This window comes from Callospermophilus lateralis, chromosome 1 (assembly GCF_048772815.1).
Source record: "Callospermophilus lateralis isolate mCalLat2 chromosome 1, mCalLat2.hap1, whole genome shotgun sequence".
NCBI lineage: Eukaryota > Metazoa > Chordata > Mammalia > Rodentia > Sciuridae > Callospermophilus > Callospermophilus lateralis.
In genome coordinates, this window is record NC_135305.1 from 212162563 (window position 1) to 212180903 (window position 18341).

General features: G+C 40.8%; 2 protein-coding genes and 1 pseudogene across 2 annotated transcripts; 1 reads left to right on the plus strand and 2 right to left on the minus strand.

The window, feature by feature from the left end:
• Window positions 1–231: 231 nt before the first annotated feature.
• Window positions 232–1188, minus strand: LOC143399912 (olfactory receptor 7C2-like). Its single transcript, XM_076857077.2, has one exon. It carries the CDS (start codon window positions 1186–1188, stop codon window positions 232–234), a length of 957 nt encoding a protein of 318 aa, XP_076713192.2.
• Window positions 1189–5267: 4079 nt separating this feature from the next.
• LOC143399919 (gamma-secretase subunit APH-1B pseudogene) lies at window positions 5268–6110 on the plus strand (annotated as a pseudogene).
• A 9569-nt stretch (window positions 6111–15679) lies between these two features.
• On the minus strand, window positions 15680–16642 carry LOC143399926 (olfactory receptor 7C2-like). The gene has a single exon (XM_076857104.2). It carries the CDS (start codon window positions 16640–16642, stop codon window positions 15680–15682), a length of 963 nt encoding a protein of 320 aa, XP_076713219.2.
• Between the last annotated feature and the right edge of the window lie 1699 nt (window positions 16643–18341).

Consider the following 18341-nt stretch of genomic DNA (forward strand, 5'->3'; position numbering starts at 1 on the left):
CAGTGATTGAAATGAAATTGCAATAAAAAGCCCAGCTGTTTTCATACAAAATTACAATGATTGACTAGATAGTGCACAGGTGATCCATTATGGTACATTCTAAACAATCTATGGGAATAAGCTCAAAGGAGGATGCAAAAAATAAGTTGCCATGAAATACACAGAGCAGAGGTAGTCACCTTGGATGGAAGGGGTGAGGTCTCTGGTCTCCACTATGTTGCACACTGTGACTCAGGAGAGGTGTGCTTCAACACTTTCACTGAGAGGCACCATCTTGCTGAGGACTCTCCCCAGGGCCACCTTGATGTCCCTGTTCCTCAGACTGTAGATGAAAGGGTTCAGCATGGGGGTGACCATGGTGTATGTCACTGAGGCCATCATACTTATCCTAGAAGACAGTGTGGCTACAGAACTGAGGTAGACCCCAAGGCTAGTGCCATAGAACAAGGAGACCACCAGGAGGTGAGACCCACAGGTGGAGAAGGCTTTGTGCTTGCCCCTGTCTGATGAGATCCTCAGGATGGAGGAGAAAATCTGAGAGTAGGAGAAGAGGATGCCAGTGAGAGGGAAGACACCCAGGACGATGGCCACAGTGTACACCACTATGTTATTGATGAGTGTGTCAGAGCAGGTGTGCTTTAGGATTTCAGGAAGATCACAGAAATAGTGAGGGATTTCTATGTTTGTGCAAAAGGACAGCCTCAAGATGGTCAATGCCCCAGGCAGGGCACCTAGAACACTAGTGAACCAGGACCCCAGAGCCATGAGCTTGCAGAGCTGTGGGCTCATGATGACCACATAGTGCAGGGGGTGACAGATGGCCACGAAGCGGTCATAAGCCATCACTGTCAGGAGCAAATTGTCCTGGCATGCCAACAAAGCAAAAAAATATATCTGTGAGACGCAACCTGCAAAGGAGATCACTTTGCTGTGACTCTGGATGTTCCTGAGAGCCTTGGGGATGGTGGTGGAGGTGAAGCCAATGTCAGCCAGGGACAGGTTAGAGAGGAAGAAGTACATGGGCGTGTGCAGGTGGGAGTCTGAGATGACAGCCAGGATGATGAGCAGGTTCCCCAGCACAGTGACCAGGTACATGGCCAGAAGTAGGCCAAGGAGGAGGAACTGAAGGTCAGGGTCATCTGTGAATCCCAAGAGAATGAAGTTGCCTGTTTGGTTTTCTCTTTCCATGGTGCTTGTGTGTTTTCCCAGGAGGAAGAGAAAGAACTCCAAATTCACTCCAAATAGGGATTCCCCAGGATGAACCCGGTGTCTATTATTGACACCTTGGGAACTCAAGAAATCATTTGTTTTGTCTTATGATCGGGTCTCTTTGCTGACAAGTTGCAGTTATCATTGTTACTTGAAGAAAGTGGATATAGGTCAGTGGTTTTCCATTATCACTTGGGAACCTGCTGGAAATGTGCATCTTCTGGCTCTCAGGACCCTGAGCCTCCCATTCTGGGTGCAGGACCAGCACTCTGTGTTTTAACAAGCCCTCTGGGGATTCGGAGGCTCACAGCCATAGGAGGACCCTGGCTGCAGTGCCTGAGCCTCCCTAAGCATCCTCCCTCCCCAGCATCCCTGCTGGCTGCTCTGGGGTGTTCTGCCACAGGCACATGGGATGAGAGCGCCCTAGCTCCAGGCAGGTCTGTGAGGCATTGGAGGCTTGTTGTTTTACTGTGCTGCTTTTCTGGAATTTCTATGTGTGTATCCCAACCTTTGGTGGCCCCTCTGCTAACACATATAAAAAGCATTGCTATCATTAAGCCTTGTTTCCATTTCCTCTGAATTACCACTTTTCTTTTATGAATCCAATGAACAAGGATTTTTCTAAATAAAGAAATCCTAGCATTTCTAAATGTAAAAGTGAATCTTTTGGGTATTTTCCATCATCTGATTCTCATCACATCCACTTATTCCACCTCGTGGAAATGGCTCTTCAAATCCTGCCCGTTCTGGACATTGACTTTCTGTCTGCGTTTTCTTTATGGCAAATGCAGTTTGGATTAATTTTAATTTCATATGTTCTTCTCTTCAGATGTAAATGGCCTCTGTCAGTTTTTAAAAATTCAGGTATATCCTTTGTCACATTCTTATAAATAAATGACTAAAAATGACCTATCAGGTTGTGAGATCTTTGGTCCCATTTTTTAAAAAAATTGACTCTCTTCATATTTGAAAGTTGAGTATGACAAGTCATTTAGTATTATTTCCACTGTCATTTTATTCCTCTTACCTGACTATACTCATACATGAATTTAAGAATGACTAGGCTCTTTTGTAAGAACTGTATGTCTGGAATTTTTTAGAAATCCCCTGGAATTTATAAACCAATCTGGTAACAACTGACATGTTACAATGTTCAGATTGTCATTCCAAGTACAGGAATTGACCTCTAGATATTTCTATTCTTGTATGGACAAACTTTTCTTTTAATGAAAAGTAGATTGTGTCCATTTCTTTTAAATAATATTGAGTGTATTTTAGGTTTAATGTTCATAAGAATAATTATTCCCCATATTATATGTCTACTGTTGCTATTATAGGCAGAAATCTTTTTAATTTTTTTTCATTGATGAAGTTTCATGTAATTTTCTGGGTTTTCTCATAAATTTTATGATGTTTTCTAAAAGTCTCCTTTGACTAAAAAATATTAATTTGGAACACATTATCTCTCATTTTGGTTTCATTGTTTTGTTTCCAAAATCCAAATCCTTGTGAAGGTTTTGTGTAAGATAGGGAATTCTACTTTTTCCTTTGTTTAAGCTAATAACCTTAGAGTTTTGTCATCAAATGTGATGCTCACTCTCATATTCAGGTGTCTATATCCAATATGTAATTTTAATGCCATTAACATGCATTTTTTTATTCCTGGATCATTTAGAGAGTCTATTTAAAGATATCAATAAACCTGTCATGGTTAATTAACTATTTTGAAAATATAATGTTAAATCCAATCTGTATATTCTCAAATAAATTTCAAACATTTGATGTGGAATAAGAAACAATAGCAGCTAACTTAATGCCTATACTTCACATATAAGTATATGAATAATATAAATTTATACAGGGACATGTATTACCATTGAAAGTAGAAGTATTTCTGAATTAACAGTTTTTTTGGGGTATAAATAAGAAAAGTTCAGTGATTGGATTGAAAACATCTGAAGGAGAAAAAGTGACATGCAGATAGTTAAAACACAAAAATAATCTCCTTATTTAAAGTTAGTATCTTAGATTTATAAAGTCCTAATGATAAATTATAGAGGGACTAATGCATTTCTGGGATGAGGGCATAGAATATTAGACATTTGTGAAAGGAAATATACAAAGGGTATTAAATGCTTGAGATTTTCATTCTTACCATTAATGATGAAAGGGAAATGTGGAATAAGATCCCATCTTCTCTGAAGTCATTTAGAAGTCCTTGTTAAAAACAGTGGCTGCAAAATTCCATCATGAGAAAGAGAAGACACTGCTGTGAGTGCATACTTGTCAGCTTTTCTGGGTTGGAGAAATTTAAATCAGCAAATAGATGTTTGTAATGACACACATGCTTACATAAGAAAAGTTATCCTCAAGATTCACCAAGCAAGGCTGGGGATATAGCTCAGTTGGTACAGTGCTTCTTCACATGCACAAAGCCCTGGGTTCAAACACTAGCACCAGAAAAGAAAAAAAAAAAAAAAAAAAAAAAGAAAGAAAAAGCAAATAAAGACTCACTAAAGTCCTAGCAGAGACTATTACTGAGTGGTAACATGAATCCTTCTTTTTTGGGGGGGCCAGTACCAGGGATTGAATTCAGGGCACTCGACCACTGAGCCACATTCTCAGCCCTATATTGTATTTTATTCAATGATTGAGTCTCACTGAGTTGCTTAGTGCTTTGCTTTTGCTGATGCTGGCTATGAATTTGCAGTCCTCCTGTCTCAGCCTCCTGAGCTGCTGGGATTACAGGCATGTGCCACCATGCCAGGCTTGAGAGTCACTGTCAAGTTTATTATTCTATCCTTAGGAAATACCAACTTTAAAATTTAAAGATATTGGTAATAAAACATCATAGGGCAAAACTAATTGAAGCAGAAAGGAGGAGAAAATAAAGATCCAAGCAGAGTAGATAAATTAAAAAGAAGAAAGACTCTGGAACTGATAAAATAAACTCCGTAACTAATTCATTAGTGTCCACATATAAATTTCACAAATGAGACAGAATTCTGATGAAATGGACAAAAGGAGGAAGAATAGAAATGCCTAAAGTTGGAACGAGAAAAATGAACACAAAGTGAATAAAATGCTCAACCTTACAAGATTACACTCCTTATAACTCCAGGAGAAGGGAATGCAACTCTCTCATAACAGAACTTATTTCAGGGAAAATAACTGTCCAAAGCTGATGAAAGATACTAGTTCAATAACCAAAGAAAGAATGAAATAAATTACAAAATTTTCACCACAAATGCCCTGGCAGGGCCCTGAGGCAGGAGTAACACCAGAATTCTGCATTAGGTAAAAAAGAAAACTAAGTCTATCATCATTAATGTTTATCAGCACCTTGGAAGTTTGAGTCAGTGCCATACAAGGAGCAAAAGAAACCAGGCATTGAAGGCAACACCCATTGTTTTCAGAGGAGGGACTGACTGCAGACGATCTAGAGTAGCTTCGAGGCTATTTTAAATGAGTGCGATTTTGCTAAGGCAAAACTAACATGCAAAACTAAGATGCAAAGAGCAGAAGCCACTCCAGGTGGCATCAGGAGCACAGAGAACATTCAGAATGTCTTGCAAATAGGGCTCCTATTTTTTAGCTCTAAACATGTCTATCACTGAATGAGAACTCAGTATTCTCTTTGTAACCTCTCTGCAAAGCCAAATTATTAAAAATAAAAATTAACAAAAAAGGAACTCACAAGAGATAAAAAGGGGGCATCCCCAAGCGCAGTCAAATCTGTTAGAAAATAGATCTCAAACATTTCAAATATTAACTCCATTGAAAACTACCCGACAGGGACAGGAATATTGTAAATACCCAACAAATAAGAGTAATGATAGCTAGAACTTTCTCGAGGACCTATATTTATCCAGCCCTCACACTATGTTTAATATACCTTAGCTCATTTTTATCTTTGTTTACTTTTTATACAACATAAACAGAATGGTGTTAATGAAATCCAGTGAGACAAATGCAGAGGTATAGATGCTCACTACGCGTTAAGAGACGACTGAAAGGCCCCGCGCCGGGCCCCCAGGCTGGCTTCCGCGGTTGTCATGATGGTGGCCGTGTTCTTCGGTTGCACCTTCATTGCCTTGGCCTTCACCATCGCCCTGGAGCCGTTGCGCGTCATCTTCCTCATCGCCGGCTCCCTAGGTGATTCAGGTGTGTGTGCAGCGAAAGGTTGGAAATTTATGAAAACACAGGAGCACCTGATCATGCATCTCCTTTTGGGAGCTTGGGCTTTCTTCTGGTTGGTGTCTCTACTCCTTTCATCCCTTTTATGGTTCATAGCAAGTCACATTACTGAGAACAAAGATGGACCAACACAGAAATATGTGCTAATCTTCGGAGTGTTGGTTTCAGTCATTATCCAAGAAATGTTCCGATTTGCTTATTACAGACTTTTAAAAAAAGCCAGGGAGGGTTTGAAGAGCATAAACCCAGATGAGAGTGTACCCTCCATGCGATTGCTGGCCTATGTTTCTGGCTTGGGCTTTGGAATCATGAGCAGAGTGTTTTCCTTTGTGAATACCCTGTCTGACTCCTTGGGGCCAGGTATTGTGGGCATTCATGGAGATTCTCCTCAGTTTTTCCTTAATTCAGCTTGCATGACGCTGGTTATCATATTGCTGCCCGTGTTCTGGGGCATTATATTTTTTGATGCTTGTGAGAAGAAAAAGTGGTACATTCTTCTTATAGTTCTCCTGACCCATCTGCTGGTATCTACTCAGACCTTCCTAAGTCCTCACTATGGAATAAATCTGGTGTGAGCATACGTAATCATGGTGTTCATGGGCATCTGGGCATTTTTTGTTGCTGGAGGCAGCTGCCGAAGCCTGAAATTCTGCCTGCTCTGCCAAGACAAGGACTTTCTTCTTTACCACCAATGTTCTAGATAACCTCCGACAGTCAGTTCCTACCAACAGCAGGCTGTGTCATTAGAGGAAGCATAACGGTGCCTTTTTCTAAAAAGAGTAAGAAAGAAAGAAATCCCCTTTTCTGGTGGAATTTTGGAAAAGCAAAGCTATCTAGATAGGAATTCTATCAAGAATTGGCTTTCAAGAAACAGGTCTCTCAAAAGGATGCCTCAGTGGTCTGCGTGCTGGCTGCATGTTAGAGACACCTGGGAAACTGGGAAACTGATTCAGGGCTCTCCACTCCAGATTTAATTGGCCTGAGCATTTGGTAATTTTTGAAAGCTTCCAAGCAATTCCGATGTGTGACAAGGCTGAAAAGCACTGGGATCCAGATGGGAACTTCTCAATATCCTAAGTAAATGAGATTCTGATATTTAACTGTCTCCTGATTCAACTTGTGTTAAGCAAGTAAATTGCTGAATGTCAAATTCTAGTTAGCCTTTATCTTTTTATGTAATGAATTCACAAAAGGCTAAAGGGCTATCACCTCTGAACCATTCACATATATTTCACTAATACCATCTTAGCAAAACATGGTAGACTGTGCTTCTCAATACAATAATAAATTACACTTACTATGATAATTTAGCCAAAATAAGATTAGATTAATAAGGTATATTCTCCTGAAATTTTTCCATTCTAGATTTTGCTTTTTTGAGGCACTGCATTTTTTAAGTATAAATTCAGTTTAAGATTAATTTTTGATTTCCTTGGAAAGTACAAAATCGAGAATTGTGCAAAGTCTTTGAGTCTTTTCTTAGTTTAAAGGTGCAGTGTTTACTATCTGAGTGCCAGGTGCTGGACTAGGTAAGGTAAAGCCCCATGTTTTATCCCTAAGCAGCTGAACAGAGAACTGAGAACTGTACCCTGGGACAGGCTTCCCTGGAGCTGGTGGAAATGTGACCAAAAGCTCAAGGAAAATAAGCCAAAAGGATGTCCTGTTACTGTTTTCAGCTGAATCTAGCCGGCCAGCATCCAGGCAGACAAGGTTGTCATTAACAATACTGAACAGCTCCTTTACCCAAATGGTATAGTATAAAATTGTAAAAATGTATTTTAAACTGCCAGATTTTTTGCTATTACATATCCATATGATCTTTAGATTTATTAGGTAACTGGGTTTTGGTAGCAGTGATATAGCATTCTCTTTAGAAGAATATCCAAGGTGTTTGTTCAGCTTCTAAATAACATTTTTAAAATTTCCTTTATGGAGAGGAAATCCTAGTGAATTATGATTTTACTAACTGGAAATTTTTCCCAGTTTTTGTCTTTGGGGAGCTGATAGTGTGAAATGGAAATTATACATTAAAGGGATACTTCTGTGAATCCTATATATTTTTTAGCAGAAGGTCCCCCCCACCAAAAAGAAAAAGAAAAAAAAAAACAGCAATGAAGGGTTCAATATGACACACTAGATGAATGAATGTGACAGAACCATGATGGGAAAGAATAATGAACATGTTTCAAATAGAAGTGCATTCAGCATTTTGAGCAAACTGTATATCATTTCAGAGGCTAGAACCTTACTCATGGACTAGACTTTTGTCAATGAAACCTCACTGTGTTTAAAACACTAGAATATCTCAATCTAGAGATGAAAAAGGAGTAGAGCTTCTACCAGCCTAATAAGTAATTGTAATTATTCCCCTAAAGGTAACTACAGCACCAGTACTAGTGTTTTCTGCTGGAGTTCAGTTTTTTTTCCAGCTTTATACAAGATTATCCTTGGATTAGAAGAGACAAGGACTTAGTAACTGAACAGTGAATTTTACTGTACAAAATTAAGGGGAATAAGATGCCCATAGAATTGGGATTTATTCTTAGCAGAACATGGTCTCTGTCCCTTTTCCTCTTTCTCTCCCTCCCCGTTTTCTCTCCCTCTGCTCTTTCTGTCTCTCTCTTGTGGTACTGAGGACTGAACCCATGGCCTCATGCATGCTAGGCAAGTGCTCTACAACTGAGCTACATCCCCAGCCTAAATTATATATAAATCTCTTAAGTGAATACTCTCATAAAATATTTGCCTATATCTAAAATCTGAGATTTTAATATTATTCATATTTGAGCTTTGATCAAGTTCTCTGTACACCAATAACTTAATATTAAGAAGCTGGAATATTGTATCATCTCATTTAATAAAAACTCAGAAGTTAAAAAAAAAAAAAAGAGACGACTCAAATTGTTCACACGCACATCCCCCATTAATTAAATCCTCATATTACTTCTACAAAGTGGATCTTACTATTACCCCAATTTTTCAGATGTGGAAAGGGAGACACAAACGTTAGGCTGAGCATGTAGTAATGGAGAATGGACATGAATGTCCAAGTGCTGATGCACAGAAAAGAGGTCTCTTCTTGAGAAAGTGCATGAAAGGGTAAGTAGAAGAGGTCAAGATGGAGAGCATTACAGATACGCGTCAAATAATGTGCAAATTACAAAGAACTATATATAAATAGAGGGAGACAGGAGGAGGAGGAAAGGGAACCGGGAAGGAGGTGAGAGGAAAACGGGAAGTACTGGGGATTGAATTGGGGCAATTATATTCCATGCTTGTCATGTCAAAACGAACACTGATACGGCATGTCATGATGATGTACTCATAAAAAGGGAAATTAAAAAAATGCTAACTTTCAACTAAATTAAATGGTATGGGCCCCCAAATTTCATTCTTCTTATTACTAGATCTATGTTACAAAAATCACCTGTGATCAATAATGTGTTATACTTTAATTTCAGTCAATGAAACAATGAAGACATTAAAAGAAAAAAAATGGAGCATCTTTGGTGGAGAAGGATGAAGGTACCCGCAGTGGCTGCCGCTGCTATTGGGTAGGAAACTTGAGACAAGCTGAGAGCTTGTTCAACTAGGAAGGTGAGAGAGCCTCAGGATCGGGTTTCACCAGAGAGACAGGAAGTAGAGAAGTCGAGAGAGAGAGAGAGAGAGAGAGAGAGAGAGAGAGAGAGAGAGAGAGAGAGAGAGAGAGAGAGAGAGACCGGAGCTGACTGCACAGACGGCTCTAAGTGAGGGTCCTTCCTCACTGCATTGTCCCCACTTGGGCCACCAAGGCTCATCCTGTGAGCCCTGTGCTGCCTCCTACCTGCTCCCACGTCTGCAGCCCTGGGGTGAGCTCCTGCTCCTCCTTCCCTGGGTGATGAGGGTCAGCTCAGCCCTGATGAAGGCCAGGAGGTGGCGTCAGGTGTGGTGCTCTTCAAGGTCCAGGTGAAGCCTCTCATTCCTGGCAGTGCTGAGCTGTGGGTGAGAGGATCACGGGGCATATTTACTCTTTCCAGGGCCTGGGAGGTTGAATTCTCAGGAATGCTCATTAAATTAATTGTTGCATTGTGGTCTATTCTCAGAACAATTGAGTTTCCATGAGTGAAAACAAAAACCAAAAAAAACTAGAAAGGTAATTGTGCATGTAGCCAGTTTTGCATCACGTTTTTTTTTTTTTTCTCCCAAATATGTACATTCCTTCCCCTGGGGCACTTGGCTCAAGGTTTGCTTTCTCCCTGGACTTGGCTTTCCCCATGAGCTTTTCCTCAGTAAGTGATACAGAGTTTCCTTGTCTACACAAACAAGTGTAGACACCGTTTCCAAGCCCATGTGAGTCCTGAGCCCATGTGAGTCCTGAGCACCTTCACTGGGGGCTGTGGACAGGTCCTCCCTCCCCCCACATGTGTTCCACTGATGTTGTCCTGGCATTTGTCCTCACTATTGAAGGTGCAGTGTAGACAGAGCATCAGGTGTGTAGTTACAGAGGTGAGTGGTGAGAGGTGGGCTGACCATACAGGCAGGAGTCTGCACAAATGTCTAGGCTTTCCAGGTTCAGAGCAAGCTGAATACATGGCCTGAATATTCCAGTCCAGAGAGGAAGGACCAGCTTCACAATTCACAAAGCTCTGATTTTTATGCTCCTAAATAAAGAATAATGAAAATGATTCCAGAAAATAGCAGTGGAACCCAGAACATTTCTTTTGGTCTTGATGGAGTAGCCAACAGGGTTAGAAGGGAAGACCTCCCAGGTGTCAGGACTCACCTGATCTATGCCATATTCCTGGATTCACTCCCCATGCTTCCCCCTTAGGAATGATGCCCTTCTGTGCTCACAATTGGCACAAAGTCATCAGGCCTATGGAATTGTATTATAGGAAGGGTTCTGTGAAATCAAATTTTGGATCCCTAGAAAATAAAAAGGGAGTATACGCAGAATGCAATGAGTCCTCGGATCCTTGGATGTAGCAGAGAGACAGAAAAGTCAGTGCCTGAGTGATGCGATGTGTGGGGTTTCACTCAGCCATTGCTGGATTTGAATGGGGATGCAGAGTCCAGGCGCCCAGGCATGTGGGCAGCCTCTAGATGTTGGAAATTATAAGGAAAGAGATTCCTCCTCCGATCCTCTGAAGGCTCACAGACCTGCAGAAACCTTCATTTTATCCCATAAATCCAGTTTGCACTCTGACCTCCTGGGCTGTAGGACCATCCATTGGGGTTCAGTTTAAACTCTGAAGTTTGCTGGAATTGGCTCCATCTGCAATAGGAGGGGAGGACACATCATAACCCTGAGCCTGATGTTTCAGGCTGGGTCTGTCCCCACTCCAAGCCAACTCTGCTCTTAAGAAGCTGAGCATACATATTGAAAAGGCAACTTGGCCATGTTTTTCCCTCACAAAGAATAACTGGGAAAGATAATTTTAAAAAAGAGGAGTAAATAGAGAACACTTGTCCTTCTCTTTATGAAAATCTGAATGAAAGCGCTACTTGCCCAGGAGGTGTGGACTTGGTTTAAATCTGAATAGAAACATCAATGCAGCAGAACAATAAAATACAAACTTAATAAAATGAGAAGTTACATAAGTGACATCAAAATCAATGTAGAATCAGGTAGACCAGGGCCTAGTGGCTGATCCAGAGATCTCTGTGGACCAGTCAGCGAATGGCTTGTTGGTTGGCACTATAGGAGTCATGTTACAGAGACCCAGAGTGTCATGAGAGTTCCCTTCACTCTCGCCATTGCTACTCTAAAGCACATAGTTAAATCAAAGGTCTTCAGTGGGCTCACTGGCACAGTTGCCCATGTGGCGGAATGTATGTGCTGTTCTTTGAGTTTTGATCCTAACTCTGCCCCTGGGGTTGCAAGAGTTTATGTCTATGCAAAGCAGTGGTCCCCTGGTTGTGACAATCCTTACAGAGGAGCTGAAACAACTTGCAAAATAAGAAGAGAAGCAGAGGGGAAGCTAGCCAATGTTCCAGATGGTTCGTTTCTTGTTCAGGATAGTTCCATTGACCGTTATCTTCTAAGCATGAGCTTTCTTTCCCATGGAAAAACACTATCCAGTATTATGGAGCACTCCAATGGTAGGTTTATGAACAATCAGATGTGGAAGGACATGCGTCCATAATTGATCTAATGCAGCATCCAGTCAGGGACTGTGAAAATGGCGTTTTTTGTTTTTGAACAACTCAATGCCTGGTTCTGCAATCTGTGCCATCAGACTGACCAATCAATTCAGTGTCGAGGTTCAGGCAGGTTCTTCTCTGCAGTACCTATGTTTCTCGTTATACCTCTGTCTACAAGGATAGACCTAATTCAGAAACGACTTTGACAAACAAAATGAAGAACTATTTCTAGGAAAAGCACCACTGAAAGATTGAGATCCTGAATTTTGCACTTTGTGAATCAGAAAAAGAGACTGAAACACAATTTACAACTTTCATTGCCATCAGAATCTTTTGCTGCCGTAACTACTCTAGTATTCTATGTAAAAGAGTCGTCAGTTTGTTTAGGATTCAGGAAGTGTCTGCAAGGTGTCTTGGGTTTATTTTGGTTCTTAAAAGATATGTCTTGACGTTCTAGAAGTGAAAATTATCTTTCATTAGTGGGTAGAAAAATCACAGTGTGAATTATCAGTTTCTCGGTGAAGCCCTCCCCCAGTTCTTTACTGTCATTTTTATGCATGAAAAGCACACTTGATGTATCTTCAACCCTGAGTGAATGAATGAAACTCACAGATGGAAAATTGCTTTGTCTTTTAAAGTGATCCAATTACAGAAGTCAGTGTTGAATGAACATGTGAAAAAACAATTTACAGATACACTGAAAAGACTTTTAAACATCATAGTTTAAAAAGATTCATTGAGAATTAGGAATGAACTTCATCATAGTTAATGGGATGCAAATCTGACACACATCTTTTACAACAATCTTTTCTAAATTATTTTTGTTTGTGAAAAGTTGTGTTTGTATTTGTGTTCATTTTTATCTAGTGGTTTGTTTTCTTTAATATTTGGCCTTACATTAAAAATTGTAAAGAATTATATGCCACCAGTTTAGCAATCATGGCCTTATCTATCATTAAACCCAGGTACACGTTGGCATAGCGTCAAGACATATTGACTGAATTATGACTACAGAAATGAGATCAGGTCCCATGAGAGCATTGTTTTCATGGAATGAGATGGACATTATTACCCCAAGTTCATGTATGAAAACACAAATGGTGTGAATATACTTTATATAACACCAGAAAAAAAGAGTGCCATGAAGAAGATTTTGAAATAAATCTTGGATAATTATTTATGGATTGGATTAAGATGGAGTTAATTGCTCTCTAAATGTCAAAAATAGTCATCAAAGAAAATTGTGGGAAAGATCTTAAGTTGTAGTGGACTTTAGAAGGGAATATAGATGAATTCTCTGAACATATACCCAGATGGAAGAAAAAATGGGTAGAACCGAAAACATAACTGGAGAATTCTAGCATGTTCAACAGTGTAGGTCAAGAAATCAGGAAAGAAAAAATAAATGGGAAAGCTAGGAAATGCATTTAGAACACATTAGGCATTATAAACATGACAATGTAGGTATATCAACTGATTAAAGTAAATTAGAAGTAGGATTTATATTTTGGTATATGATTCAAGGTGTTGCACCAAAAATACAGAAAGAATAAATGCAAGGAGATCATGACACACTGTACGTGTCTGTCAAGGCATCACCTTGTCACCTGAATATGTGCCGCCATGCTGGCTGTACTTCAGTGAGGCGGGAATGAAGAAAAACACAAAGCCATGAAAAGGTGCTCATCTTCACTAACAATCCAGGCAGTGCTGTGGATTGGGTATGTGGTGTTCCCAGAGCTCAGGTGTTGACAGGGCAAGAACATTCAGAGGTGAAGTGATTAGATCATGGAGCTGTGGCCTAACTGTTGGATTAATCCACTTAAAATGCATCAACTGGGTAAAACTGTGGGCAGGTAGGTGTGCCTGGAGGAGCTACATCCCCAGGGGGTGCCTTCAGGTTTATGCTTTGTTGCTGGAGAGTGGAGCTCTCTCTGCTTCCTGGTTGCCCTGCCTGAGCTGCTTCTCTCCTCTAGCCCTTCCGCCATGGTGTCACCTCAGGCCCAGAGCTGTGGAGTCAGCTGACCATGCACCAAACCTCTGAAACTCAGAGCCGAAATATACTTTTCCTGCTCTAAGTTGTACTTGACAGGCCTTTTTGGTGAGGAAATGCTGAATAAGACAGGAAATGAGATTAGAATACAGTTGTGCCCTGCAAAACCATGCTTTGGTCCCTCACTAATCATACATAGGATGGTGATCTCGTAAGTTTGTATCATCTGGTGATGTCATACTGGCCCATCTGAGTATCTCTCTGGCTTCCTGTCTCTCCATCCGATCTCTCCCTGTTGAAAGTGCTCCTGGCACCCGGATGGGATGAAGTCAGAGGCTCCCTGTCCATAGCAGGAGTCGTGCTAACTGGACTTGATAGAGCCCAAACTGTGAGAGAAAGACCTCTTTATAATGTACCCAGTCTCTGGCACTTTATTATAACAATGCAACAGATTAATACATCAAATAAAAGAGACATTGGGAAATCTAGTGATGGGATGTTTATAAAACATGGAAATAGTGCTGGCACCTGCTGAGGGTTGTTGTTATTAATATCAGCATTAGTAACTCTGAATTTCTTTTCTAGCTCAAAATCTTTTATTCAATTTAAAACTTTGCATTTTCTCTTCCAGATTCTATTTTACATTGAACCATCTGCCGAGCTAATTTTCACTCCATTTGACAGATATTCACTGAGTAAAAACTCCTTTCCAACAAGAGGATTAGACATTGTGGCTGTGAAGATGGGAAAGAGCCAGTTCTCGAATTCAAGGAATCTGTACAGAGGGTGAGTAGAAAAATTCCACAGTCAGTGTGATGGGAAACACAGTAGGAATGATTTAAAGGGGAAATCATTGAGTTAATTCATTCACACCACCTCAGGAAATGTTCCTGTAAATGAGTTTTCAAGACAGCATTTGCACAATTTACACAGCCTATTCTGAGGATATATGTCAATCCAAAGGACCAGAGCAAAGGCTGCAAGTTCTTGTTCATATGCGGAAGGGGATGAAGTTGATGTCTCAGAAGGTGAGAGTACAAAAGTGGTCCTTAGAAATCAGGCAGGGTGAGGAGGAGGTTCGGTACAGGGTGTGAAGCCCAGTTTTATAAGAGAAATGATTTCTAAAGTTCTACAGCAAGTAGAGTGCATGGGCTCTCTCTTGTTTAGCAGGGAGGTCCAAAGAACAGGGTACGGGAGAGTGTGGCTGTGGAGTTGCTATTCAAGACCTCCGGAGATAAAGCAGGAAGCAGGTCGATTTTATTGCCCAGTTACCATGTATATATTCTCAGGAAGTAGCCAGGCAGATTACAGGCAGCCACCCATGCAATTTCTTGCTAACTGTCCTTACAGCGACCAACCGAGGGACAGGCTGTGGAGCAAGTGCAGGGACTGCAATACATGGCCTCACACCCAGGGCTGTGCCTACAGGGTAAGCAGTCTGCCGGTCACGTGCTTAGTATGAGGGGAGTGGCCTGCCACTCTGGTGCCCTTAACATATGCCATGTCTGCAGTACTCCATGCACTTGTCCCCACAGTAGAGGACAATAGTTCATAACAATTGATTATATAATTTTGGAAAACTAGAAGAGCATGAAGTGTCCCAGTGAAAATAAATAATAAATATTCCAGGAGATGGAAATACTGATTACTTTAAATTTATCACTACATGTAGCATGCATGCATTGAGATATAACATGGTGCTCCATCAATAAATGCCAGTATTTTGTATCATAAAAAATACAAATACCCCACACCTCAGTGTTGGGTATCACAAATTAAAAATCCCATTTGTATTCAAACAAAATTACAATGACTGGTTAGATAGTGCATAGGTGATCCAAAATGTTGCAATAGGAACAGTCCCTAAGTAGGAATGAACCCTAAGGATGATGACAAAGCCATGAAAATATGCTCATCTTTACTAACAATCCAAGGCAGTGCTGTGGATTAGGTATGTGGTGTTCCCATAGTTCAGGTGTAGACAAGGCAAGAACATTCAGAGGTAAAGTGATTAGATCATGGAGCTTTAGCCTAATTGCTGGATTAATCCACTAAAATGGATTAATGAGGTACCCTAAAATACACCAAGCATAGATAGGCAGAGTCTTGCATGGAGGGGTGGGGCTCCAGGGTCTTCAGTATGATGGACATTATGATTCAGGAGAGACGTGTATCCACCCTTTCACTGAGAGGCACCATCTTGGTGAGGACTCTTCCCAGGGCCACCTTGATATCCCTGTTCCTCAGACTGTAGATGAATGGATTCATCATGGGGGTGACCATAGTGTACATCACTGAGGCCATCAGCTTCTTCGTAGAAGACTGTGTGGCTACAGAACTGAGGTAGACCCCAAGGCTAGTGCCATAGAACAAGGAGACCACCAAGAGGTGAGACCCACAGGTGGAGAAGGCTTTGTACTTGCCCCTGTCTGATGAGATCCTTAGGATGGAGGAGAAAATCTGAGAGTAGGAGAAGAGGATGCCAGTGAGAGGGAAGACACCCAGGACGATGATCATAGAGAACACCACAATGTTATTGATGAGTGTGTCAGAGCAGGCGAGCTTCAGGATTTCAGGAAGATCACAGAAGAAGTGAGGGATTTCTATTTTTGTGCAAAAGGACAGCCTCAATATTGTCAAGGTATCTAGCTGGGAACCTAGGACACTGACCATCCAGGATCCCAGAGCCATGAGAAGACAGAGCCATGGGCTCATGATGACCACATAGTGCAGGGGGTGACAGATGGCCACAAAGCGGTCATAGGCCATCACTGTCAGGAGCAAATTTTCCTGGCATCCAAACAAAACGAAAAAATATACCTGTGAGATGCAACCTGCAAAGGTGATCCCTTTGTTGTGAGAGTGGATGTTCCTGAGAGCCTTGGGGATGGTGGTGGAGGTGAAGCCAATGTCAGCCAGGGACAGGTTGGAGAGGAAAAAGTACATGGGTGTGTGCAGGTGGGAGTCTGAGATGACAGCCAGGATGATGAGCAGGTTCCCTGTGACTGTGACCAGGTACCCGGACAGAAGCAAGCCAAAGAGGAGGGACTGCAGGTCAGGGTCATCTGTGAATCCCAGGAGGATAAAGTTTCCAGTTCCTGTTTGGTTTTCTCTTTCCATGGTGCTGGCCTGTTTGCTTTGAGGAGGGAGAGAAGGAACTCCAAATTCCCTCCAACTAGGGAGGCTGAGGCAGGAAGACTGCAACTTAAAAGCCAGGCTCCATATCTTAGCGAGATCCTATCTTAAAATAAAAATAAAAAGAGGACCTGGGCATGTAGCTCAGTGCTTAAGTTCCCCTGGATTCCATCCCTGGTACCCTCTCCCCACCCTCCCTTCTCTCTCTCCCCAAATAGGAATTTCAAATACAGATTCCCCAGGATGCCCCAATGTTTTTTATTGAAATTTTGCGAACTCAATAATTTATTTATTTTATCTTATCATTTGGCCTCTTGGCTGGCAAGTTTCAGATACCATTTGTGTTTCCCCCAAAAACAAATCAAGACATGGTTCTGTGTCAGTGCTTCTCAAATGGTGTTCCCAGGAGTACCACCTGGGCATCACCTGGAATCTTGCTGAAATGTGCATTCTGATGCACACCTCACCTGACCACCTGAACCTCCTGCTGTAGGTGTGAAGCTGCCCTCTGTGTCTTGAGAAGCCCTGTCAGGATTCAGAGGCTCACTCCTGCTTGGGAACCAGGGCTCTAGACCTTGCCTGCATCCCCACCCAATCCTCGTTCCCCAGGTGCTCTGCTGCGTTCTGCTTCATGCTCATGGGAATGAGCATCTCCTAGTTCCAGGCAGATTGCTCTGCCATGTAAAAGCTCTCTATGTTACTGTGGTTCTTCTCTCTGATTTCCTCAGGTCCTGTCCTGTGGACTTGTGTGGTCTTTTTGCTAGAAATATCAACATCTTCTGATATTATTATTATTCTTAATTCTATTTTGTTTTAATTTTCATTTTAACTATATAGATTGAAGAATCATGGAATTTCTAAGTAGAAATCCTAGAGTTTCTAAATGTAGGCATGAGTCTTATGAACATTTAAAAAAAAATCACATGAAAATATTCCATCATGCGGAAATGGCTCTTCAAATGTTGCCCATTCAGGACATTTGGTTTTCTGTATGAGTGAGATTATTAATCTTAATTTTAAGTTTATACTTTCTTCTCTTATGATAATCTGAAAATGGCATCTGTCATTTTAAAAAAATTCAGGTATTTCTTCTGTCACATGCATATAAATGATTGACTTAAACTGACCATTCATCAGGCTGCCAGATTCATAATGTAAAAAATTGTCCATCTGCATGATGTACTTAAAAGTCCAATAAAGAAAGTCACCTAGCATTATTTCTATCAGAATTTTATTTCTAGTTTCAGTTCATTCTTGTAGATTTTTAGAATCAGCACTATTGCAAGTAAAATACTATTGGAATTTTATCAGAGATTCCCTTAAAATTTTAAGATAATTTGGAAAAAATTACATCATAATAACATTCATATTCTCATATCAGTAACAAGAATTTGCCTCCATGTATTTCAATCATTTTTAGGTATATATTTCTGATTTTTAAAAGAAAATATAGACCAAGGTCTGGGGATATAGCTCAGTTGGTAGAGTGCTTGCCTCACATTCACAAGGCTCTGTGTTCAATTGCCAGCACCACCATCAAAAAAAATGTAAATCATGTTCATTTCTTGTTGATAATATTGAGTGTATTTAAACTTTAATGCTGTTAAGAATGATGATCCCCAATATCATATCCACTATTGTGATTATTATCAGAATGTGTTTTTTTTGAGTTGATGAGGTGTCC